Source organism: Ranitomeya variabilis, chromosome 3, assembly GCF_051348905.1.
Source record: "Ranitomeya variabilis isolate aRanVar5 chromosome 3, aRanVar5.hap1, whole genome shotgun sequence".
NCBI lineage: Eukaryota > Metazoa > Chordata > Amphibia > Anura > Dendrobatidae > Ranitomeya > Ranitomeya variabilis.
In genome coordinates this window covers 4,616,055-4,642,781 of record NC_135234.1, presented here as the reverse complement: position 1 = coordinate 4,642,781, position 26,727 = coordinate 4,616,055, and the positions used below count along the sequence as shown (strand labels likewise).

The following is a 26,727-nucleotide window of genomic DNA, read 5'->3' as shown; positions in this document are numbered from 1 at the left end:
CCCAGAAGACAAGCGATCCGATGATATTCTGCTGTCCCACCGTGCTGTGTAGCCTTTCCTCTCTGTGGTGGTTCGGCCGGGTCTATGTTACATATGGTTATAGGATGTTTCGCCCCCGGGTCCATCCTGTTCGCGATGCCAAGTAGAGTCGCCCACCAGGGCAGTGGGGTACTCGGGACCGGTACTTGAAGGGCACGTCACGGTGGCTGTGACCTGGTCCGTAGCTCTGGGTGCCCAAGTAAAGGGAAGGTCTTTAAAGGGAGTTTAAGAATATTCAGTACGGACCAAAAGTTTGGACACACCTTCTCATTTAAAGATTTTTCTGTGTTTTCATGACTATGAAAATTGTACATTCACACTGAAGGCATCAAAACTATGAATTATCACATGTGGAAATATATACTTAACAAAAAAGTGTGAAACAACTGAAATTATGTCTTATATTCTAGGTTCTTCAAAGTAGCCACCTTTTGCTTTGATGACTGCTTTGCACACTCTTGGCATTCTATTAATGAGCTTTCAAGAGGTAGTCACCGGGAATGGTTTTCACTTCACAGGTGTGCCCTGTCAGGTGTAATAAGTGGGATTTCTTGCCTTATAAATGGGGTTGGGACCATCAGTTGTGTTGAGCAGAAGTCTGGTGGATACACAGCTGATAGTCCTACTGAATAGACTGTTACAATTTGTATTATGGCAAGAAAAAAGCAGCTAAGTAAAGAAAAACGAGTGGCCATCATTACTTTAAGAAATAAAGGTCAGTCAGTCCGAAAAATTGGGAAAACTCTGAAAGTGTCCCCAAGTGCAGTGGCAAAAACCATCAAGCGCTACAAAGAAACTGGCTCACATGAGGACTGCCCCAGGAAAGGAAGACCAAGAGTCACCTCTGCTTCTGAGGATAAGTTTATCCGAGTCACCAGCCTCAGAAATCGCAGGTTAACAGCAGCTCAGATTAGAGACCAGGTCAATGCCACACAGAGTTCTAGCAGCAGACACATCTCTACAACAACTGTTAAGAGGAGACTTTGTGCAGCAGGCCTTCATGGTAAAATAGCTGCTAGGAAACCACTGCTAAGGAAAAGCAACAAGCAGAAGAGACTTGTTTGGGCTAAAGAACACAAGGAATGGACATTAGACCAGTGGAAATCTGTGCTTTGGTCTGATGAGTCCAAATTTGAGATCTTTGGTTCCAACCACCGTGTCTTTGTGCGACGCAGAAAAGGTGAACGGATGGACTCTACATGCCTGGTTCCCACCGTGAAGCATGGAGGAGGAGGTGTGATGGTGTGGGGGGGCTTTGCTGGTGACACTGTTGGGGATTTATTCAAAATTGAAGGCATACTGAACCAGCATGGCTCCCACAGCATCTTGCAGCGGCATGCTATTCCATCCGGTTTGCGTTTAGTTGGACCATCATTTATTTTTCAACAGGACAATGACCCCAAACACACCTCCAGGCTGTGTAAGGGCTATTTGACCAAGAAGGAGAATGATGGGTGCTACGCCAGATGACCTGGCCTCCACGGTCACCAGACCTGAACCCAATCCAGATGGTTTGGGGTGAGCTGGACCGCAGAGTGAAGGCAAAAGGGCCAACAAGTGCTAATCATCTCTGGGAACTCCTTCAAGATTGTTGGAAGACCATTCCTGGTGACTACCTCTAGAAGCTCATCAAGAGAATGCCAAGAGTGTGCAAAGCAGTCATCAAACCAAAAGGTGGCTACTGTGAAGAGCCTAGAATATAAGAAATAATTTCAGTTGTTTCACACTTTTTTGTTAAGTATATATTTCCACATGTGATAATTCATAGTTTTGATGCCTTCAGTGTGAATGTACAATTTTCATAGTCATGAAAATACAGACAAATCTTTAAATGAGAAGGTGTGTCCAAACTTTTGGACTGTACTGTAGTTTGTGACGCCAGCTGTGGTATTCGGTCAGTGGGGACCAACGCTACTTAAAGGGGTCCTCTGGGGTGATGTATGGCAGCTGGATGGTATAACTTCCCACAGGTGAAGTAAATGTACCCGGGTGCGAAACATCCAAATCCCGTTACATATATGGTGGAATGGTCGCATTCGGTGACTACGTCGGACCTGCCTGAGTTTTTTGTGGGGTTTAATAAATTATTGAGCCAGAAATAGTATTGGGGAGCGTTTATTCACATTAAGTGTTTTTTTGGCTGTTTTATTTTTGATTACTGGGTCAGTAATGGGGGCGTCTGATAGACACCTGTCCATAACTAACACCAGGGCATTTGGGAAGAGCAAAGGCAAAATGCCATAATTCGTGCGTGTCATGTGATGCGCCACTTCTGGGGGGCTCCGGGCTGGAATTTCTAGGCTGGGAGGGGCCCAATATCCAGGGACCTTCCCAACCTCCATGTAGCGTCTTCACTGCGGATCACGTGACCCCTGACTCCTCCCTCCGGTGACCTCATCACAGGTCCTGTGCGCACAGAGCAGCCATATATGTGGAGTGCGGCTCTGCAGGTGGAGGGATGTGGAGATTCCCCATTACTGGACTCAGGTAAGGCCGGTTTTAGACACAGCGGGGCCCCAAATGCTCCCATATTGCTCCATCACACAGAAACATGTCTGCTGTATTTACCTGTGCTGATCTCAGGCCGCTAAACGAGTGTGATTGACAGTATTGAAGCCGTTCGCTTGTTTCCTGACCTCTTTACAGCGGCTGAGGAAGAATGATGGGACCAGAACAATCACAATTAGATCAATCTGTGCCCATACAGTATCATGTCATCAGCAGCACAACTACAGTTTACACCGGCGATGTGCTGCTGAGAACAAGGATTTTTGTTCCGGCATAAACAATCCAGTCACTCGATGAATAGGCAGCATTTTGCTTCTTTAGTATAATACACCCCATAGTCCTCCATATATTATAATGTGCACCTCAGTCCTCCATATTGTAAAATGCACACCCCATAGTCCTCCATATAGTATAATGCACCCCATAGTCCTCCATATAGTATAGCGCACACCCCATAGTCCTCCATATAGTATAATGCACCCCATAGTCCTCCATATATTATAATGTGCACCTCAGTCCTCCATATTGTAAAATGCACACCCCATAGTGCTCCATATAGTATAGTGCACCCCATAGTCCTCCATATAGTATAGTGCACACCCCATAGTGCTCCATATAGTATAATGCACCCCATAGTGCTCCATATAGTATAGTGCACCCCATAGTCCTCCATATAGTATAGTGCACACCATAGTCCTCCATATAGTATAGCGCACACCCCATAGTCCTCCATATAGTATAATGCACCCCATAGTGCTCCATATAGTATAGTGCACCCCATAGTCCTCCATATAGTATAATGCACCCCATAGTGCTCCATATAGTATAGTGCACCCCATAGTCCTCCATATAGTATAGTGCACACCATAGTCCTCCATATAGTATAGCGCACACCCCATAGTCCCCCATATAGTATAATGCACCCCATAGTGCTCCATATAGTATAGTGCACCCCATAGTCCTCCATATAGTATAGTGCACACCATAGTCCTCCATATAGTATAGCGCACACCCCATAGTCCCCCATATAGTATAATGCACCCCATAGTCCTCCATATAGTATAATGCACCCCATAGTCCTCCATATAGTATAATGCACCCCATAGTGCTCCATATAGTATAGTGCACACCCCATAGTGCTCCATATAGTATAATGCACCCCATAGTCCTCCATATAGTATAGTGCACACCCCATAGTGCTCCATATAGTATAATGCACCCCATAGTGCTCCATATAGTATAGTGCACCCCATAGTCCTCCATATAGTATAGTGCACACCATAGTCCTCCATATAGTATAGCGCACACCCCATAGTCCTCCATATAGTATAATGCACCCCATAGTGCTCCATATAGTATAGTGCACCCCATAGTCCTCCATATAGTATAATGCACCCCATAGTGCTCCATATAGTATAGTGCACCCCATAGTCCTCCATATAGTATAGTGCACACCATAGTCCTCCATATAGTATAGCGCACACCCCATAGTCCCCCATATAGTATAATGCACCCCATAGTGCTCCATATAGTATAGTGCACCCCATAGTCCTCCATATAGTATAGTGCACACCATAGTCCTCCATATAGTATAGCGCACACCCCATAGTCCCCCATATAGTATAATGCACCCCATAGTCCTCCATATAGTATAATGCACCCCATAGTCCTCCATATAGTATAATGCACCCCATAGTGCTCCATATAGTATAGTGCACACCCCATAGTGCTCCATATAGTATAATGCACCCCATAGTCCTCCATATAGTATAATGCACACCCCATAGTCCTCCATATAGTATAATGCACCCCATAGTCCTCCATATAGTATAGCGCACACCCCATAGTCCTCCATATAGTATAATGCACCCCATAGTCCTCCATATAGTATAGTGCACACCCCATAGTGCTCCATATAGTATAATGCACCCCATAGTCCTCCATATAGTATAGTGCACACCCCATAGTCCTCCATATAGTATAGTGCACCCCATAGTCCTCCATATAGTATAATGCACACCCCATAGTCCTCCATATAGTATAATGCACCCCATAGTCCTCCATATAGTATAGTGCACACCCCATAGTCCTCCATATAGTATAATGCACCCCGTAGTCCTCCATATAGTATAATGCACCTCATAGTCCTCCATATATCCTCCTTCTCTCCGCCACACTTATTCGCTCCTCATCCAATTGCCTCCAAGACTTCTCACGAATATCCCCCATCCTCTGGAATTCTTTGCCCCAACACGTCCAACTATCAACCACATTCGAATCCTTCAGACGGAACCTGAAAACACATCTCTTCAGGAAAGCCTACAGCCTGCACTGACCCCGCTGCCTCCTCATCACTACTCAAGCTACCGTCTCACCAACGCCGGAGCTGCAGCAACCCTCAACCTATTGTCTCCTTCCCCATAATCCTGTAGAATGTAAGCCCGCAAGGGCAGGGTCCTCTCCCCTCTGTATCAGTCTGTCATTGTTAGTTTGTTTACTGTAAGTGATATCTGTAACTTGTATGTAACCCCTTCTCATGTACAGCACCATGGAATCAATGGTGCTATATAAATAAATAATAATAATATAGTATAATGCACACCCCATAGTCCTCCATATAGTATAATGCACCCCATAGTCTTCCATATAGCATAATGCACACCCCATAGTCATCCATATAGTATAATGCACACCCCATAGTCATCCATATAGTATAATGCACCCCATAGTCCTCCATATAGTATAATGCACCCCATAGTCCTCCATATAGTATAATGCACCCCATAGTCCTCCATATAGTATAATGCACCCCATAGTCCTCCATATAGTATAATACACTCCCCATAGTCCTCCATATAGTATAATGCACCCCATAGTCCTCCACACAATACAATGCACCCCATAGTCCTCAGTATAGTATAATGCACCCCATAGTGTTCTATATAGTATAATGAATCATAGAATCATAGGATGTTAGAGTTGGAAGGGACCTCCTTGGTCATCTGGTCCAACCCCATGCTCAAAGCAGGATTCACTGAATCATCCCAGACAGGTGTCTGTCCAGCCTCTGTTTGAAGACTTCCATTGAAGGAGAACTCACCACCTCTCGTGGCCGCCTGTTCCACTCACTGATCACCCTAACTGTCAAAAAATGTTTAATTATTTATTATTATATATTTTTATAGAGCCATTTATTCCATGGTGCTTTACATGTGAAAAAGGGGCAAATATAGACAAATGAAATAAACATGAGCAAAAAAAAACAAGGCACAAATGTGCATAAAGAGGGAGGACCCTGCCCACGAGGGCTCATATCTAATCGGTGTCTCCTCCCATTCAGTTTCCTCCCATTGCTTCTAGTCTTTCCTTGTGCAAATGAGAATAAAGATCCCAGCCACTCTTACATCCTCAACCATTTCCTCCCTGTTTATAAGGATTAGATCCAAGGTAGCAGATCCCCTTGTTTTTTCCCCTACCTTTTGGAAGATATAGTTGTCAGCAAAAGAGGATAAGAATTTACTTGAGCTGTTAGTTTTACCTGAGATTCCCAACTATGCATCCCATAGTGCCCCATATAGTATAATGCACACCCCATTGTCCTCCATACAGTATAATGCACCTCATAGTACTCAATATAGTATAATGCCTCCCCCATAGTCCTCCACACAGTAAAGTACACACCTGATAGTGCTTCATACAGTACAATGCACACAATAGTCCTCGATATAGTACTATGCAGCCCCCATAGGAGTCTTATGCAGCCCCATAAGAGTGTAATGCAGCCCCTTAAAGAGTATAATGTAGCCCCACAGGAATGTAATGCAGCCCCAATAGGAGTATAAATCAGTCCCATAGAGTATAGTGCAGCCCCCCATAGAAGTATAATGCAGCCCATAGGTGTATAATGCAGCCCCCATAGAAAGATAATGCAGCCCCCCATAGGAGTATAATGCAGCCCCATAGGAGTATAATGCAGCCCTCATAGGAGTATAATTCAGCCCCCATAGTGCATAATACAGGCCCCCCATAGGAGTATAATGCAGCCCCATAGGTGTATAATACAGCCCCCATAGAAAGATAATGCAGCCCCCCATAGGAGTATAATGCAGCCCCCATAGTGTATAATACAGCCCCCCCATAGGAGTGTAATGCAGCCCCCATAGGAGTATAATGCAGCCCCCACTGGAGTGTAATGCAGCCCCATAGGAGTGTAATGCAACCCCCCATAGGAGTATGATGCAGCCCCCCTATAGGAGTATAATGCAGCCCCCCTATAGGAGTATAATGCAGCCCCTATAAGCCTCCACTATTATGGCCACCACGTACTCACTGATTTAAAATATAAATAACTACAATTCTCTCCATTTCGTTCTCTGCCGCAGCACGTCTCCTCACCTCAACATCTCCATCACGCCAGCTGCGTCAGATGCAGAGGGGGATGATGGGAGAGGGAGTGTCACGTGACACTCTATACTCCATTATTGCTTTCAACTGTATCAGCATCGAAGATGCCAATATAGTTAATTGCGGGGAGGGGGGCACTGGCACCATGCTCCTCTTACTCTCTTGCCCCATAGCGGCCGCATGGTGTGCAGCTATTTGTGGCACACGACTGGTTAAGGGCCCCTGTGGTAGTGCCTAGTGTGCCTGCCCCTAACGCCAGCCTGGGGCACAGGTGACATTAACCCCTTCAGCGCGGAGACTCATTTGGGGTCTCTGTGTGATGTGAACAGAATGCGGCTTAGCTGGTTCCCAAGTCCACATTAGATCCATTCACACAACTGCAGGATAAGAGGACAGAAGCCCAAAGATGTTCTCACAAAATGTGAATATTACTCTCCTAGTTCTGTATCATCGTCAGAACATTGGCAAAATCACTGGAGGAAAAATCCAAGAGAGAATCAAGGTCCAGGGTGCCGGGTTGTGAAGTGATACTCTTACTCATAACCTCAGGTGAGCCGAGCACGATAGAAACCTCTCTGGAGGAGCCGCATCTTTACACTCGTGATGAGCGGTGTGATATAGTGACCCCTGTAACAGGTAGGGGGCGCTGCATGGTCTCCCCGGTATGTGCACGGAGTCGTATTGAGGCCGTGAGAATCGACCTGCAGTGATGTCAGGATCACGTGACCAGCCCAGGTGATCCATTACTGTGGGTGTGGTTACAGGTACATAACCTGACCAGGGTGTGGGTCACAGGGTCTTCTGTGTGGTTCCTGTGTTGGATCTGAATGGTCCAAGTGCAAGGTCCTGGAAGCCTGTGCTTGGGCTGTGTGCCCCGTGTAGGAAGACCTGGGAGGAGGCTTCCTGGAAAGCACATGGCTTGGACCTGGTGGCCTGTGGTGTTGGACTGAGTCCTGAATAGCACCCAGACAGGCCACGGCCTCGGTGTTGAACGGTCCCAGGTGGGATGGACGTTCTGAAGACTACAGTGTGATCATGGTCCTGGACAGTCTGTGTTAGAAGCTCCTGTGAGTGGAGTCTTCTTGGAGCACCTGAGAGACTGTGGACCCGGATGATCGGCGTTGGGGAAGCTACCGGCCTTCGGTGGCTCTGGACTGACTGATGTGTGCCGGCCGGGCAAGTTGGTGAACCCCGTTAGGCAGTTTCCCCAGGAGAGCGGACTGACAAGGAGTCAGCAGATGGAGCAGGAGCTCCCATAAGGTATCATTGTCTGATGGTGCCTGTTATGTTCTATGAACTGTGTGGTAACCCACTGCAACTGGTCAGGAGAGGACCAGCGTGTTTAGTTGCTACAGACTGAGGATATGAAACGTGATGTGATGTCCGGGTACAGTGTGTAAATGGACTGTTCATGATGTGGTTTATGATACCCTAATAAACCAGATAGACTGTTTTGTTTTAAAAACCCGTGCCCGTGTGCTGAATGTCGCGGCAAAGCGAGTGTCCCCCAATACACTCAGTAAGAATAGTCTTACATTATCTTACATTTGGTGCTTGAATGCGGGCAACGATCCAGCACGCACACGTGGAGTTGATTGCTGTGGCTCGGCGGGGCCACGAAGATAGCATCTGGCTGTAACTCGGCGGGGTTACGAAGGGGACAAGCGGTGTCCTGTGGTTTGGCGGGTCCACGAAGCCGGCGGTAGAGCCTTGTGGAGCGTGGCTGCGGTGGCGGCAAGAGGTTCCACAGCAGACGGAGCTGCAGTGGCTTGTGGTTGGCAGCCGGAGGTGCCGGTTGTATGTGACTGCAGTGGGAGCTGTGGCGGTACCAGCAGGAGCTGGTGAAGTGATGTATAAAATAAAAAAAAAAAATAATATTTTTTTTTTCTTTCTTTTTTTCTGCCAAGTTGTGCTGACTCTTAAAGGGCCAGTACAAGACCAGAGACAAAGGGGTGTACTGTGCGAACTGGGGCCTGAGTGCCGTGGGGAAGTTCACGGGGTGTATCCCAGGGAGGGGAGTAACCCTAATAGTGAGCGCTGACCCAAATGGAGATGGTTGCCCAAAAGGGGGCGGAGTCCCAGAAGGGGGCGGAAACCCGAACAGGGGTAATGGCCCAAAAAGGGGTGGAATCCCGAAGGGGGGCTGAATCCCGAATCGGGGTGGTGTCAAAAAGCGGAGCACTTGCCCAAAAAGGGGGCGGAGCCAAAAAGGGGCGGCAATCAGTGAGGAGTCACGACTGTGTTCTTTTTGGCTGGATGGAGAGTGTGTGCGGGGATTGATAGACCCGGGGAGAGAAGCGTCTGTGCTGAGAACCCGTCCAGGAGATTCTGTGTCACCTGGGGACACTAAATATCTCCAGGTAGCCACTATCTACATTGTCGCAGCGGAGGTTTCCACATACCATGAGGTGGCTGTAGTCCCGATCTTGCCGTATCCTATGGTAATAGGACAAGATTTGGTAGCACTGTGGGAAAAGGCTGAAGTGTTTGTGGATATAATGTGGATGTCAGTTAGTAATATTGAGAAGGCGCCCCCTAGAGTTGACAGTCCTAAGGTAGGCCTGAACAAGGGAAAAGGTGCGACTGTCCAACTAACTGACCTGACGTCACCTGAAGTGTGCCACAATACGACTGGTAGTGGTCTGCTGGGTAAAACAAGTGGAGCTGACACCCAGACAGAGAGTGACTCGTGGCGTCATCATACTGTGGGGTGTGACACAGATTCTGGGGGTGACTGTGACAAGTCATGGCCAGTAACAAGCGCATGTGCCATGGTGACAGGTGGAGGACGGGGTCCGGGACCTGTGGTAACGGGTGGAGGACGGGGTCCAGGACCTGTGGTGACGGGTGAAGGACGGGGTCCAGGACCTGTGGTGACGGGTGAAGGACGGGGTCCAGGACCTGTGGTGACGGGTGAAGGACGGGGTCCAGGACCTGTGGTGACGGGTGAAGGACGGGGTCCAGGACCTGTGGTGACGGGTGGAGGACGGGGTCCAGGACCTGTGGTGACAGGTGGAGGACGGGGTCCAGGACCTGTGGTGACAGGTGGAGGACGGGGTCCAGGACCTGTGGTACCGGGTGGAGGACGGGGTCCAGGACCTGTGGTGACTCCCATTCAGACGGTGATGCCAGTGGAAAAGAGTATAATAAGGTTGACTCAGGCAATTCTTCCTCCCGTCGCCGGAGACGTAAAAGAGCCAAAGGGGCTGAACCGGTTGTTCCGTGTGAGGAATTGACGGAAGATGCTGAGGACCTGGGGTGTATGAAGTACTCTGAAGTCCCAGGGAAAAGGGACGAACCTAATGACGTCACCGCTGAGACCCAAGAGAGGGCCGACCCTGACAGTGCAGAGTCGGAGGGTGCAGAAGTGGAGGAGGCCACCAAGGAAATGGTGCCGGAAGTAAATACCTCCTCAAGTGATGGATGTTTCACCAATCCAGAGGATGGGAGAAGCGAAATAGAATTGGTTATAGAGACGGTGAACGACCATGTCGAACGAGAAAGGGTCCTGAGACAAGCGGCTGAGCGCAGAGTGGATGAGCTGGAGAAGGAAGTCTCTGAGCTCAGAGGTCACCTGTTCAGATGGCAAAGTGTGTATCAGACCCTAAAGGAAGGCATTGTAGTGCTTAGAGAAGCACTAAAAGGCCCTCTACAAGGAAAAGAGGTGGTGGTCGCAGACTTCTCGTGCCAGTACCAGAGTGGTAATGAGGGTAAAGCTGAAGAGGAGTTGGCGCTAAAAGCAGAACAAGATGATCACCCGGTTGTGACAGGTGTCTTGATGGAAAGGTCCATGGCAAGGCAGGAGCCATCTGTTCTTGAAGAAAGTGAGACTCCGCTCTTCAAGTGCGTGATAGATATACCCGTAGAGGTGCAAGATGCATGTACCCGCGAGGGTGTGCATGAGGCCTTTAAAAAGGCAGTGGAAGCATGTAGTTTGCACTGGGCACTGGAGACAAAACAGTTGGTGATACTGTCTACTAAGGAAGTCACAGTGAAGAGGGTGGCTGTCCTGAGGGACATGCACCTACGGTGCCTCCGCACAAAACAGATGGTCCTGTTGGGGAATGGTGAGGCCACTCGTTGTTTGGAGCAAGCCAGGAAAGCTCAAAGTCGTCTGGGCTTGGTAGAGGACACAGTCCAAGTGCCCAGAGCTCTGGTAGCGAAGCTCATTGGCCGATTTGGGAAAGCGATGCAGGAGATGGTGAATATATCCGGTGTGAAGAGACTGAGGATTCCGGCTGATGACGAGGCCCAGGTGGGTGAAGATGGAATGGTGTCGTTCCTGGTTGTCGGGTCCAAGGAGAGTCTAGCGAATATCCGGATGCTCCTGAGGTATCGCGTGGCCTACCTGAGAGAAATAGAGCAGCTAAGACTGTACAGACAGCAGGTCAATAAACAGCTGCAGAACATAAGGTGGCGGCCGCCTTCTTCCCAAGGAAAAGGAAACAAAAGGGACATGTACAGTAGTAGTCGTAGTGATGGAGGGTCAGACTCTGATCAGTTGCTAGTCTCGACTGTATGTGGGACCAATGACCGCACCAACCGTGGGTGGCGACCCTGGAGAGAAAGGTCGAGTAAAGAGACAAACTTGACTAAAGGTTTGGTGACACAGACAGACTGTGGCCAAAGCTCAAGGCCTACATGTTGACCACTGGGGGCGGGGTAAACTCAACAACTGGATGGTTGTGTGTGATGCTCAAAACCGACTGAGACGGTTCTCTCGACAGGTAGGGCAAGGCAACGTGCGTGACATAACCCGTGACCCCACGTGTATGACAGGTGTTCAACCCCACAAGCTTGAACAGAGGGGGGGGGATATGTGATATAGTGACCCCTGTAACAGGTAGGGGGCGCTGCATGGTCTCCCCGGTATGTGCATGGAGTCGTATTGAGCCCGTGAGAATCGACCTGCAGTGATGTCAGGATCATGTGACCAGCCATGTGATCCATTACTGTGGGTGTGGTTACAGGTACATAACCTGACCAGGGTGTGGGTCACATGGTCTTCTGTGTGGTTCCTGTGTGGTTCCAGTGTTGGATCTGAATGGTCCAAGTGCAAGGTCCTGGAAGCCTGTGCTTGGGCTGTGTGCCCCGTGTAGGAAGACCTGGGAGGAGGCTTCCTGGAAAGCACATGGCTTGGACCTGGTGGCCTGTGGTGTTGGACTGAGCCCTGAATAGCACCCAGACAGGCCACGGCCTCTCTGTTGAATGGTCCCAGGTGGGATGGACATTCTGAAGACTACAGTGTGATCATGGTCCTGGACAGTCTGTGTTAGAAGCTCCTGTGAGTGGAGTCTTCTTGGAGCACCTGAGAGACTGTGGACCCGGATGATCGGCGTTGGGGAAGCTACCGGCCTTCGGTGGCTCTGGACTGACTGATGTGTGCCGGCCGGGCAAGTTGGTGAACCCCGTTAGGCAGTTTCCCCAGGAGAGCGGACTGACAAGGAGTCAGCAGATGGAGCAGGAGCTCCCATAAGGTATCATTGTCTGATGGTGCTTGTTATGTTCTATGAACTGTGTGGTAACCCACTGCAACTGGTCAGGAGAGGACCAGCGTGTTTAGTTGCTACAGACTGAGGATATGAAACGTGATGTGATGTCCTGGTACAGTGTGTAAATGGACTGTTCACGATGTGGTTTATGATACCCTAATAAACCAGATAGACTGTTTTGTTTTAAAAACCCGTGCCCGTGTGCTGAATGTCGCGGCAAAGCGAGTGTCCCCCAATACACTCAGTAAGAGTAGTCTTACATTATCTTATAGCGGCTTCAGTAATAGCTATAATAAATATATATAACCCTATAACCCTAATATATATAACCCTTTGTATAATAAAATATTATACAAAGAAAGTCAATGCTGAAAACAAAATCATCTACAATCATCACAATATCGTCCTCACCGGTCTAGTAATCTGAGATCAGATCCGTCCTCTGTGTAATGTGAGATCAGATCCGTCCTCTGTGTAATGTGAGATCAGATCCGTCCTCTGTGTAATGTGAGATCAGATCTATCCTCTGTGTAATGTGAGATCAGATCCGTCCTCTGTGTAATGTGAGATCAGATCCGTCCTCTGTGTAATGTGAGATCAGATCCGTCCTCTGTGTAATGTGAGATCAGATCCGTCCTCTGTGTAATGTGAGATCAGATCCGTCCTCTGTGTAATGTGAGATCAGATCCGTCCTCTGTGTAATGTGAGATCAGATCCGTCCTCTGTGTAATGTGAGATCAGATCCGTCCTCTGTGTAATGTGAGATCAGATCCGTCCTCTGTGTAATGTGAGATCAGATCTATCCTCTGTGTAATGTGAGATTGGATCCATCCCCTGTGTAATGTGAGATCAGATCCGTCCTCTGTGTAATGTGAGATCAGATCCGTCCTCTGTGTAATGTGAGATCAGATCCGTCCTCTGTGTAATGTGAGATCAGATCTATCCTCTGTGTAATGTGAGATCGGATCCGTCCTCTGTGTAATGTGAGATCAGATCCGTCCTCTGTATAATCCGAGATTGGATCCGTCCTCTGTGTAATGTGAGATCAGATCCGTCCTCTGTGTAATGTGAGATCAGATCCGTCCTCTGTGTAATGTGAGATCAGATCCGTCCTCTGTGTAATGTGAGATCAGATCTATCCTCTGTGTAATGTGAGATCAGATCCGTCCTCTGTGTAATGTGAGATCAGATCCGTCCTCTGTATAATCCGAGATTGGATCCATCCCCTGTGTAATGTGAGATCAAATCTATCCTCTGTGTAATGTGAGATCAGATCCGTCCTCTGTGTAATGTGAGATCAAATCTATCCTCTGTGTAATGTGAGATCAGATCCGTCCTCTGTGTAATGTGAGATCAGATCCGTCCTCTGTGTAATGTGAGATCAGATCCGTCCTCTGTGTAATGTGAGATCAGATCCGTCCTCTGTGTAATGTGAGATCAGATCTATCCTCTGTGTAATGTGAGATCAGATCCGTCCTCTGTGTAATCTGAGATCAGATCCGTCCTCTGTGTAATGTGAGATCAGATCCGTCCTCTGTGTAATGTGAGATCAGATCCGTCCTCTGTGTAATGTGAGATCAGATCTATCCTCTGTGTAATGTGAGATCAGATCCGTCCTCTGTGTAATCTGAGATCAGATCCGTCCTCTGTGGAATGTGAGATCAGATCCGTCCTCTGTGTAATGTGAGATCAGATCCGTCCTCTGTATAATCCGAGATTGGATCCATCCCCTGTGTAATGTGAGATCAGATCCGTCCTCTGCTACATACATTCTGCTACATACAGGAGATCTGATCGCCGCCTGTATGTAGCAGAGCCGATCGGGTTATGCCATCTTCTTATCTCCCATGGAGACTATTGAAGCATGCCAAAAGTGAAAAAAAAGTTTTTAAAAATATAAAAAAATTATAAAAGTTCAAATCACCCCCCTTTCACCTCATTAGAAATAAAACAATAAAACCCCCCACATATTTGGTATCGCCGTGTTCAGAATCGCCCGATCTGTCAGTAACAAAAGAATTAACCTGATCGCTAAATGGCGTAGTGAGAAAAAAATCTAAACGCCAGAATTAGGTTTTTTGGTTGCCATGACATTATATTAAAAAGCAATAACAGGCGATCAAAAGAACGTATCTGCACCAAAATGGTATCATTAAAACCGACAGCTCGGTGGGCAAAAAAAAATAAGCCCTCAACCGACCCCAGGTCCAGAAAAATGGAGACGATACGGATATTGGAAAATGGGCAATTTTGTAAAAAAAAAAATTTGTAACAAAAGTTTGGAATTTTTTTTCACCACTTAGATAAAAAATAACCTAGACGTGTTTGGTGTCTATGAACTCATACTGACCTGGAGAATCATAATAGCTGGTCAGTTTTAGCATTTAGTGAACCTAGCAAAAAAGCCAAGCAAAAAAACAAGTGTGGGATTGCACTTTTTTTGCAATTTCAGCGCACTTGGATTTTTTTTCCTGTTTTCTTTTACACGACATGGTAAAACCAATGATGTCGTTCAAAAGTACAACTCATCCCGCAAAAAATAAGCCTTCACATGGCTATATGGACGGAAAAATAAAAAAGTTATGGCTCTGGGAAGGAGGGGAGTGAAAAACGTTCCGGGGGTTAAGGGGTTAACCTTAATGAGAAGCTCCATGAATTTCTTTGAGCCGTTAGGCTGTGTGCACACGTTGCAGATTTTTCGTGTTTTTTTCACTATAAGAATCATTTAGAATGCATTCCGCAATTTTTGTGCACATGATGCATTTTTTTCCGCGAAAAAAACGCATCACAGTAAAAGACGCAGCATGTTCATTAATTTTGCAGATTTTTTGCGGATTTCCCGCTATATTATTACACTGGGAACCTCCAGAAAAATCCGCAAAAAAAACGCACGAAAAACGCATGCGGATTTCTTCCAGAAAATGTCCTGAACGTGTGCACATGGCCTAAATACAAGTACTTTCCCTGTTATTGATGAACTCTTGGTCCTCGTACACACACGGCTCCGCTCCGAACACCTCGTACACACGGCTCCGCTCCGTACACCTCGTACACACACGGCTCCGCTCCGTACACCTCGTACACATGGCTCCGCTCCGAACACCTCGTACACATGGCTCCGCTCCGTACACCTCGTACACACGGCTCCGCTCCGTACACCTCGTACACACACGGCTCCGCTCCGTACACCTCGTACACACGGCTCCGCTCCGTACACCTCGTACACATGGCTCCGCTCCGTACACCTCATACACACACGGCTCCGCTCCGTACACCTCGTACACACGGCTCCGCTCCGTACACCTCGTACACACGGCTCCGCTCCGTACACCTCGTACACACACGGCTCCGCTCCGTACACCTCGTACACACGGCTCCGCTCCGTACACCTCGTACACACACGTCTCCGCTCCGTACACCTCGTACACACACGGCTCCGCTCCGTACACCTCGTACACACACGGCTCCGCTCCGTACACCTCGTACACACACGGCTCCGCTCCGTACACCTCGTACACACACGGCTCCGCTCCGTACACCTCGTACACACGGCTCCGCTCCGTACACCTCGTACACACACGGCTCCGCTCCGTACACCTCGTACACACACGGCTCCGCTCCGTACACCTCGTACACACACGGCTCTGCTCCGTACACCTCGTACACACGGCTCCGCTCCGTACACCTCGTACACACACGGCTCCGCTCCGTACACCTCGTACACACACGGCTCCGCTCCGTACACCTCGTACACACACGGCTCCGCTCCGTACACCTCGTACACACACGGCTCCGCTCCGTACACCTCGTACACACACGGCTCCGCTCCGTACACCTCGTACACACACGGCTCCGCTCCGTACACCTCGTACACACACGGCTCCGCTCCGTACACCTCGTACACACACGGCTCCGCTCCGTACACCTCGTACACACGGCTCCGCTCCGTACACCTCGTACACACGGCTCCGCTCCGTACACCTCGTACACACACGGCTCCGCTCCGTACACCTCGTACACACACGGCTCCGCTCCGTACACCTCGTACACACGGCTCCGCTCCGTACACCTCGTACACACACGGCTCCGCTCCGTACACCTCGTACACACACGGCTCCGCTCCGTACACCTCGCACACACACGGCTCCGCTCCGTACACCTCGTACACACACGGCTCCGCTCCGTACACTTCGTACACACACGGCTCCGCTCCGTACACCTCGTACACACGGCTCCGCTCCGTACACCTCGTACACACACGGCTCCGCTCCGTACACCTCGTACACACACGGCTCCGCTCCGTACACCTCGTACACACACGGCTCCGCTCCGTACACCCCGTACACACACGGCTCCGCTCCATCCACACTGTAAACCCCTCCTCCCACACATCAACTTCCCCTCATCCGGCACCATGACAACCAGCAGAGTCCTGCACACACTGAGGCCCTGATCATGTGACCCTGACTCCTCCCTCCGGTGACCTCATCACAGGTCCTGCACACACTGAGGCCCTGATCATGTGACCCTGACTCCTCCCTCCGGTGACCTCATCACAGGTCCTGTGCGCACAGCAGCCATATTAGTGATGGGCAGTCCGGCTCTTTTTGGTGATCCGGCTCATTCGGCTCCGCTCACTATAAAGAGCCGGCTCTTTCGGCTCGTGAACCGGCTCTTTTTTTAAATAAAACTAGATTTTACACTGTCATCGTTCCCAGTCTTTGCCTGTAAAGTGACAGCCTCATGGTACACCTGTATAAGTATCTAGTGAAGCAGTAAAGACTGGTTTTTAGCATTGCTGTTTCTGCAGATTGTTGGCTCTTGTGAACAGAGCCCGCGCTACTTGGTTGTAGTCCTAAGGCCGGGTCCACACTGCGTTAGCAGCAGCCCGCTCAGCACATACGCTAACGGGCTGCTGTTAACGCAAGTGCCGACGTTTACATTGCGCTAGCGCAGATAGAGCATCTTCTAGCTCTATCTGCGCTATCAGTGACGGACCCGGAAACGCTGCAGCCCGCATCCCAGAGTCCGTCACTCAATGACGGCACATCGCTAGCGCACGCCCATTGTGGGTGTGCGCTAGTGATGCGTCCGACATTGGAGTCAATGGCGGCCGTAACGGACTGCGTTACACCGCGTTTATGCCGCTGTGTAACGTAGTCCGTCTAACAGACGCCACTAACATAGTGTGAACCCAGCCTAACTTGTATTACTTTGTAATATGTGCTGTTTTTTGTACACGTCCTTTCTGAATTAGTAAGTGCTGTGCTATATGTTGGTGCTGTATAAGATTGTAATTCATAAAAATAAAGGCATGCTGCAAGCACTATGCTAAGGCTACTTTCACACTAGCGTCGGTACGGGGCCGTCGCCATGCGTCGGCCCGATGTACCGAGCACGTTGTGAAAGAAATGAACAATGGGGGCAGCGGATGCAGTTTTTCAACGCATCCGCTGCCCCATTGTAAGGTCCGGGGAGGAGGGGGCGCGGTCGAAAATGGCGGACGTGACGCACAAAAAAAGTTACATGGAACTTTTTTTGTGCCGACGGTCCACCAAAACACAACGCATCCGTCGCACGACGGATGCGACGTGTGGCCATACATCGCAATGCGTCGCTAATGAAAGTCTATGGAGAAAAAAAGCATCATGCAGATAATTCTGCAGGATGCGTTTTTTCTCCAAAACAATGCATTGCGACGTACACCAAACAACGCTAGTGTGAAAGTAGCCTTACACGCACACTGTATACACACACTGCGCACACACTACACACACATACACTGTATACATACACACACAAACACACTGTGCAAAGCATACGGAATAGTAAACTCAGTTTATTTCAACACAACGTGGAACAGAAATGTATAAATGCTACTATACCATGGTATCAACTTCTCCTGCTGGTGGTGCACAGCACTACAAATCCCAGCTAGTCAAACAGAATATGGCACTGCAACCCTAGTTACATACCAACTTTATTAACAGTTAAGTTACAGTAAATATGATTGAGGTAGTATTACAGATAGAACAAGTTTAAAGAGATTGTCCATGACTAACATTGATGGCCTGGCCTTAGGGTACCGTTACACTAAACGATTTACCAACGATCACGACCAGCAATACGACCTGGCCGTGATCGTTGGTAAGTTGTTGTGTGGTCGCTGGAGAGCTGTCACACAGACCGCTCTCCAGCGACCAACGATGCCGAAGTCCCCGGGTAACCAGGGTAAACATGGGGTTACTAAGCGCAGGGCCGCGCTTAGTAACCCGATATTTACCCTGGTTACCATTGTAAATGTAAAAAAAACAAATACTACATACTCACATTTTGATGTCTGTCACGTCCCCCGCCCGTGGCTTCCCGCACTGACTGTGTCAGTGCCGGCCGTAAAGCACAGCACAGCGGTGACGTCACCGCTGTGCTCTGCTTTTACTTTACGGCCGGTGCTCAGTCAGTGCGGGAAGCAGACGCCGGGGGACGTGACAGATATCAGAAGGTGAGTATGTAGTGTTTGGGTTTTTTTTACATTTACAATGGTAACCAGGGTAAACATCGGGTTACTAAGCGCGGCCCTGCGCTTAGAACCCGATGTTTACCCTGGTTACAAGGGAACACATCGCTGGATCGGTGTCACACACGCCGATCCAGCAATGACAGCGGGAGATCCAGCGACGAAAGAAAGTTTCAAACGATCTGCTAAGACGTACGATTCTCAGCAGGGTCCCTGATCGCTGCTGCGTGTCAGACACAGCGATATCGTATGGATATCGCTGGAACGTCACGGATCGTGCTGTCGTAGCGATCAAAGTGCCACTGTGTGACGGTACCCTTACTGTAGGTGATCAATGTGGTGAGACGCTGCAGAGAAGCGAGTGCAGCCCCAGCCTCCTGTGATGCCACGTGTGAGACCACCTCAAATGAAACCGTGCACTCTGAACTACGCAAAACAAATCCCCCAAACTATATGGTGGAATTGCTTCCCCACCTTCATTTTACCTCACTGTGAACTTTTTTTTTCCTGGTTTTTCAGGACATTATATGGTAAAATGGGCTCATTCAGAACTAAAACTTGTCCTGCAAAAAAAGAAACACAAAACCCCAAGCCCTTAGGCTATGTTCACACGATGCGGTTTTCGCTGCGGATCCGCAGCGGATTTGCAGCTGCGGATCCGTAGACGTTTTCCATGCAGGGTACAGTACAATGTTACCCTATGGAAAACGAAATCCGATGTGCCCACTATCCTTTTTTCGGCTTGAAAATCAGCGTGGATTTTCAGCGGAAAAAAAGAAGTAGCATGTCAATTCTTTCTGCGGATTCCGCAGCGGGTTTCCACCTGCACCAATAGGAAAATGCAGGTGGAAACCCGCAGTGGAATCCGCAGTAGAAAAAGGACTGAAAACCGCAGTGAAAACCACCGCAGGTTTTGCACTGCGGTTTTCACAAATCAGGACCTGAAAAATCTGCAGCGAAAAAAGGATCGTGTGAACAAGCCCTTACAAAGGCTCCTGAAAGGTGTGGCAGAAAAAGAACAATAGCTGCAACATGAAGGGGTTAATCACCATGATTTGCAGATAATTTGGGTGCATTAAAAAGGTTGCAAAAGTGTAAAGACAAGAAGAGCTGCAGAGTGTCAGATAATTGGAGATGGCACAGAACTGCAGCCGTTATTAGAGGGAGCTGACAATAACAGCATGGCCACCTCTCCAGCACAAGCCTGGCCTGATGGGAGGCTACAGGCTGCACAGCTGCGGTACTTGTGTGAGGTGAATGCCTTCCTGGGGACTGATCACATCACTGGACTCACAGGCATTTCTTTACACTCCACAACTCACATCTCCCTCTCTGCTGTCTGCTCCTCCCACATGAGTCACAGTCACAGTCACTGAGCTCGCTGAATCTGATAGGCTGCAGGCGCCAGACAAGGAAAAAAAAAAAAAAAAAGATTCGGTTCACTCACGCTGCAGAGCCGGCTCCCATCGTTCACAGCAGGGAGCCGGCTCTTTGTGTCGGCTCGTTCACGAACGACACATCACTAAGCCATATATGTGGAGGCGGCTCTGCAGGTGGAGGGTCCACACAGACCTGGAGCAGGTAAAGACCCCAATATCCAGATTTGTGCCTTCTGATTGGGGGAACTCTCAGCTCTACTAATCCCCGGACAGTTCTGCCCTTTATGGAGGTGACAGGAAGTCTGTGTAGTGACTGTAGCTTCATAGTATCAGCTCCAATCCAATGGGGAGAGAGCGATTCCCCCGAAGACTCTCAGACTGTGGGGGCCGCAGAGAAACGTTACATTTACACCTTATAGGAATCACAAAGGTTTTGTTCCAACTATTAACCCCTTAACGACCGGCGAGGCGCCTTTTCACGGCTGCAGTTAACGGTACTTAAACCACAGCGCCGTTACGGTGCTGAGGAAAAATTGTATAGCGTCCCCCAGAGTTGGATTTTCTCCGGGGTCTCATCTGCCGGCGGTAGCCCAGAGAACATGATTTGGGTCCGTTTTTACCAGCCCCCGGGTTGCAATCGCCCGTATTAACCGTTTACTGGCCATGTAATTTCTCTGATGTGATCGCACATTAGAGGACAGAGAAACAGGGTCCCCAATCGCCCCCGATACTTACCAGTGTCTCCTGGTGCTCCTCGGCCCTCCTGCTTCACCCAATCGGCGCCACCATCTTTTTCCGGGAAGAAAATGGCTGGCACATCATTTTGGTCACTGTGATAAACCCTATCACAGTGATCAAAATAACAAAAAATATTAAATAAACCCCCCCCCCCCCTTAGTTAGGAAAATATGATAAAATAAAGAAAACGTATTTATTTCCATTTTCCGATTAGGATTAGGGTTGGGGCTAGGGTTAGGGGTGTGTTAGGGTTAGGGTGGGAATTAGAGTTATTGGTGTGTTGGGGTTAGGGTTGGAGTTAGAATTGGGGGTTTCCACTGTTTAGGCACATCAGGGGTCTCCAAACGCCACATGGTGCCACCATTGATTCCAGACAATTTTGCGTTCAAAAAGTCAAATGGTGCTCCCTCCCTTCTGATCCCTGCTGTGCGCCCAAACAGTGGTTTACCCCCACATATGGGGTATCAGCGTACTCAGGACAAATTGGACAACTTTTGGGTCCAGTTTCTCCTGCTACCCTTAGGAAAATAAAAAAAATTGGGGGCTAAAAAATTTTTGTGGAAAAAAATATGATTTTTTATTTTCACGGCTCTACATTATAACTGTTCTAGGCACAATCCCTGTGGAACTTGAAACTTCAGGGGGAGCCTTGAAACTCCTCTCTGCTCTTGTTCCCCTCACGTCGGAATTTTAATTAACCTGGAGCATGTGCAAACTTCTTTGTCTAAGTCCAGGTGTTTGCTGAAAAGGGGGGAGATATTTAATAAGCCACAACACGCCGCCCATGTATGATAGAGACATGCCAGAAACATATTCAGGACAGGCGTTAATAGAGCTTCACTGCAACACTGGACGCTGAACGTTAGCTACAACAGAACCTGAGAAATGGATTTCTCCTGAACCGTCTGGAACAGCTAGCCCGAGTCTAGACTCTTTGAATAGCTAATTTCAATATAAGATGAATGATGTGTGTGTTGTGACTCTGCTAGATTCTCAAGCCAAGTTCTGAGAATTATAGGTATTGCTGGTAAATCTGTAATTTGGAGAAAGGGAGGGCGAGGGTAACTCAACCCCGTTTAGTGATGTCACAGCCTACAAGTATAAGTTACTGCCAGTGAGTCCAGCATTCTTTCTTGCCTGGGACTTCACACTATCCAGACTGCCTAATGAACTGGGACATTTGGCTCCGCCCACCAGCATGGTTAGCTGAAATGATCTAAGCAAATGTGAGTTTTTATCTTCTTTAATCCCTGTTTATTTTATAATTGCTGTACATACTTTAAATTGTCTCATATTGTAAAATCTTTATATACCTTTTGTAAACACTGCCTACTTTTTGAAGTAAACTATAAAACTACTAGTTCATCTTCTCCATATTCTATGTGAATTTTTCACGTGCCTGAAGTTAATTACGCTACTAATTTGGGTTGGCTCGTAAACCTCTGTGGAGAAATCTGAGTTGGTGGCAGCGAAGTGTGTTCTGGGCTAGGTGGGTACAGCTGGCACTGACGGAACGGGGTTTTACAAGCTATTGTCCTGCTGCGGCCTGAGCATTTATAATTCCCTCGCTGCAGCGTGCCTGCTAGCCAGTCCACAGTGAAGCGGCTTGTCCGGCGACCAATAATCCTTGGTGTAGTTTCCTCACTGACCTGAGGGTAAGGGGGCGCCGGAGTGCTGCAAGTTCCAAAGCGGATATACATAAATCCCTGCAGTTTGTGATACATTGTAGCAGCAGTGGGATAACTAAGATAAGCCTCCTGCACATGTGATAGTCGTGTGTCGGCCAAAGGTCACCCCGATTCTTGACATATCGGTGGCAGAGTGGTGGGATCATAGAGCATTAGTGATCTGGTATGAGCAATCATTCCTCTCACTAAAACTGGCACGGTTCTTTCCAAGGACCCTGCAGCAATAGTTTGGAGAATGAACTCAGTGTTTATTAGTCCTGAGACAATTGTGTACTGGTAATTATCCCTTCCCTTTCTCTTCATTTTCTATCCTATCTTTTATTTGGCAACCATGGCTGCGATGGGAGATGGGTGGTATAAGCAGCATGACAGGGACAATCTTATTGCCCTTTGCGGGATGTGGCAGATCGATGCCATGAACAAAACCAGAGTCCCAACTGGTCGCGGCTCAGGTGCAACGGGAAAACGGCCAGAGCCCAGCGGGCGCAGAATTCGGCCAAAACAGAGATGGTGCTGCTGCTGAGGTCCAACCACTGAATGCCGGCCCTACTAGCAACCAGGGCGAATTGGACCCCCACCTGCTGACGGCCTTGCAACAACTCCCCACTGACGACCGTGATGGACGTCTGCAGCTGATTTACCAATACCGGCAGGAAGCCCAAGCTGAGGGAGAGGCTGAGAGAGTCCGGCGGGAGGCCCAAGCGAAGCTGCAAGCGGAGCCGGAGCACCAGCTGGAGTTAGCCCGACTCCCAAGTGCAGGGGTCGTCCTAGTCCAGTGGCGAGCCTAACAGCGCTCAGACCCCTAAACCCCGGCCAGAGCACATTCCTGTGATGGAAAAGGATGGGCACTTGGACACTTTCCTGCAGGCATTTGAGAAAGCCTGCAGACAGTACCGGCCGCCTGGGGACCAATGGGCCAGAATCCTGACCCCAGGGCTAAGAGGCAAAGCTCTGGAGGCGTTTGCTGCTCTCCCGCCAGAACAGGACGGTGACTATGAGGCTATTAAGCAGGCCCTGATAACCAAGTACCAGCTTACACCTGAGGTTTACCGTAGAAAGTTCCGGAACCTCCAATGTGTCCCACACAACAGTTACAGCGATGTGGCGCATGAAGTCGGGACCCACTTTGACCAGTGGACCCAAGGATTGTCAGTGACCACCTTTGCACAGTTGCGAGACCAAAGACCAGTTCTTACATCTTTGCCCAGCTGAGGTGCGACAGTTCTTGATGAGCAGAGAACCCAAAGACGTGACTAAAGCAGCGCAGATTGCCGATGCCTATGAGGCCAACCGTAGATCGGAGGTGCGGAAGCCAGTCACCACCAGCTGGAGAGGGGGTAAGCCTGCAACCAATGCCAGTGCCCCTGCCAGCCAACACATCAGATGCCCTGTCCTCGTTGCCAACAGCACCGGACCTACCACCGACCGCCAGTGTTTTGTTTGCAAACGGACTGGTCATATCAGTCACTACTGTCCAGAAAGCAGAGGAAACCCACAGCCAAGGCCCCAGGGCCTAATGCAACAGTTCTTTTGGTGGGTGGGGTGGTTGGGAGGGTGTGTGACAACGTGCAGCACGTCACCGTGGGGGGCCATGTCGCTACAGACCTCAAGGACACCGGGGCTGAACGGACCCTCATCCGACCCGAACTGGCGGCCCCTGAAGAGATCATTCCGGGGAAAACCCTATATATCACCGGGATTGGGGGCATCAGCTGTCCCTTGCCAATGGCCCGAGTTTATATTGATTGGGGTGCCGGGAGCTGGGTGAAGGAAGTGGGGCTGTCTGATAACTTGCCCACTGATGTTTTATTGGGGACTGATTTGGGGAGAATGGTTGCATACTATGTCCCTGACTCACCTCCCCTATCGAATGCTTATGATAGCAATGGGAAATCGCATGTGTTTCCTGACCATGCTTTATCGAGTAATGATGCATCTGATAACCATTTTTTCCCTAGGAATGATGCTGAAAATGATATAAATGTGCCAACTGTACCTGATAATGATTTTTCTGCAAAGGTTGATGTGTCCACAGGTGCAGGAGTGCTCAGCCACGTCACTCTGCTGGATGCGAAGGCTGAGGAACCCCTAACAGGAGCAAGTGTCGGTGCTCAAGGAAATTGGTAGGTGCATGGGAACCGTGAGGAAGGTGATGCCATGTAATTGACCAGTGCCACCGAGGAAGGTAACTGCCCCCTAAGTAGCACGGCTCCTGAGGTAATGGGAGTGGATGGGGAGGTAGAGCCCATAGCAGCGCCGGCTGATGGGTCTGTGGAAATCCCCGGGGAGACAGCCTACGTAGCTGCTGTCACCCACAGTCAGAGTGCCCGGAACGCAGATAACTGTCTGCCTTCCGGACCCTCCTCAGTCATCATTGTGACTGAACCAGAGATGGACCCAGAGTAGGTCCCAGAGGGCTCCCGTGGGAAAGGGACCCTAACTTCGCTTCTGGCTTCCCCTAGCCAGGAGTTTCAGGCCGCTCTGCGCGCAGATGCGAGCCTAGAGAATTTGAGACAACTTGCCGAGACGCCCACCTCCGTGACTGACAAGGAGAGGGTGTTCTTGGAACGAGGGAGGTTGTACCGGGAGACAGTACCCGGAAAATCGCAAAAGGAGTGGTTGAGGGAAAGACAGCTGGTCATCCCGCAGCAATTCTGGAGTGAGTTGTTGCAGATTTCCCATGAGATTCTGCTCGCTGGACACTTGGGGATCAGAAAAACTAAGGCTCGGCTGTCTCAACACTTCTATTGGCCCGAGATGGAGACAGATGTGCCAAACTACTGCCGCTCCTGTGTCACCTGTCAAAGAGTGGGGAAGGCGGGGCCTGCTCTTAAGGCTCCCCTCATCCCTTTGCCAGTGATAGAGGAGCCTTTCCAGAGGATCGCAGTGGACATTGTGGGCCCGCTGGCCGTCTCCAGCAGCTCTGGAAAGCAATACATCCTTACTGTGGTAGACTACGCTACCCGGTACCCAGAGGCAGTAACTATGTCTTCAACTAGAGCAGATAAGGTGCGGATGCCCTGTTGGCCATCTTTTCACGTGTAGGATTTCCCAGGGAGATGCTTACCGATCAAGGGACCTAATTCATGTCTCGCCTAATGGAGGCTCTCTGTAAGAGAATGCAGGTGAAGCGTCTGGTATTGAGTGGGTATCACCCACAGACCAATGGCTTGTGTGAACGCTTCAATGGTACCCTCAAACAGATGCTACGCATGCTTGTTGAGACCCAAGGACGCGACTGGGAGCAGTACCTCACACACCTGCTGTTTGCTTACCGGGAGGTTCAGCCGGCCTCGACTGGTTTTTCCCCCTTAGAGTTCCTGTATGGCAGGCGAGTCCAGGAACCCTTTCGGTTGGTAAGGGAATCCTGGGAAGTGGAGCCGAACCCTTCTGAAGTGTCCATAGTGGAGTATGTCATGCGCTTCCGTGACAAGACGCAGACTTTGACGCAGTTGGTGCATTACAACATGACTCAGGCTGATCAGAAGCACTGGTACGACCAGAATGCCCGGGAGCGAACGTACCACATGGGTCAAAAGGTGCGAGTGCTGGTCCCCGTACCAAAGGATAAGCTTTAGGCAGCCTGGGAAGGCCCGTATGTTGTCCACCAACAGCTCAACCTGGTCACTTACGTGGTCACGCTTGACCACGCTCGGGGTAGGCGAAAGGCCTTTCACGTCAACATGATGAAGGCTCATAATGAACGTGAACCTCCCGTCCTACCGGTCTGCAGCCTGCCTGAGGACTGGGAGGAAGACCCCCTCCTGGACATGCTGGCTCAAGCAAAGGCTGGTGGGTCCATTGAGGACATGGAGGTAAGCGCCTCTCTAACCTAACCCCAGCGGTTGCATTTGCAGACCAAGCTGGAACTCTTCTGGGCCGTGTTCTCCAACCGACCTGGAAGGACTGAGTTAGCGGTCCATGAGGTGGACACCGGGAATCATGCCCCCTACGGCGAACAC

At 49.4% G+C, this 26,727-nt stretch overlaps 1 protein-coding gene across 2 annotated transcripts in view; it reads left to right on the top strand.

Annotated features, from left to right (window-relative positions):
* The first annotated feature begins 2,392 nt into the window (after positions 1–2,392).
* LOC143814895 (oocyte zinc finger protein XlCOF8.4-like) overlaps positions 2,393–26,727 on the top strand; it is a 58,603-nt gene continuing 34,268 nt past the window's right edge. Inside the window, exon 1 of one of the 2 annotated variants that reach the window (XM_077293566.1) lies at positions 2,393–2,526. Coding sequence is in view for 1 of the 2 variants with exons in the window: in XM_077293565.1 (XP_077149680.1) it covers positions 20,494–20,541 (48 nt within the window). In the remaining variant the exon portion in view is untranslated. Of the gene's footprint in view, positions 2,527–20,491; positions 20,542–26,727 lie in introns of those variants that run through there. The other variant, XM_077293565.1, reaches the window with a different exon arrangement.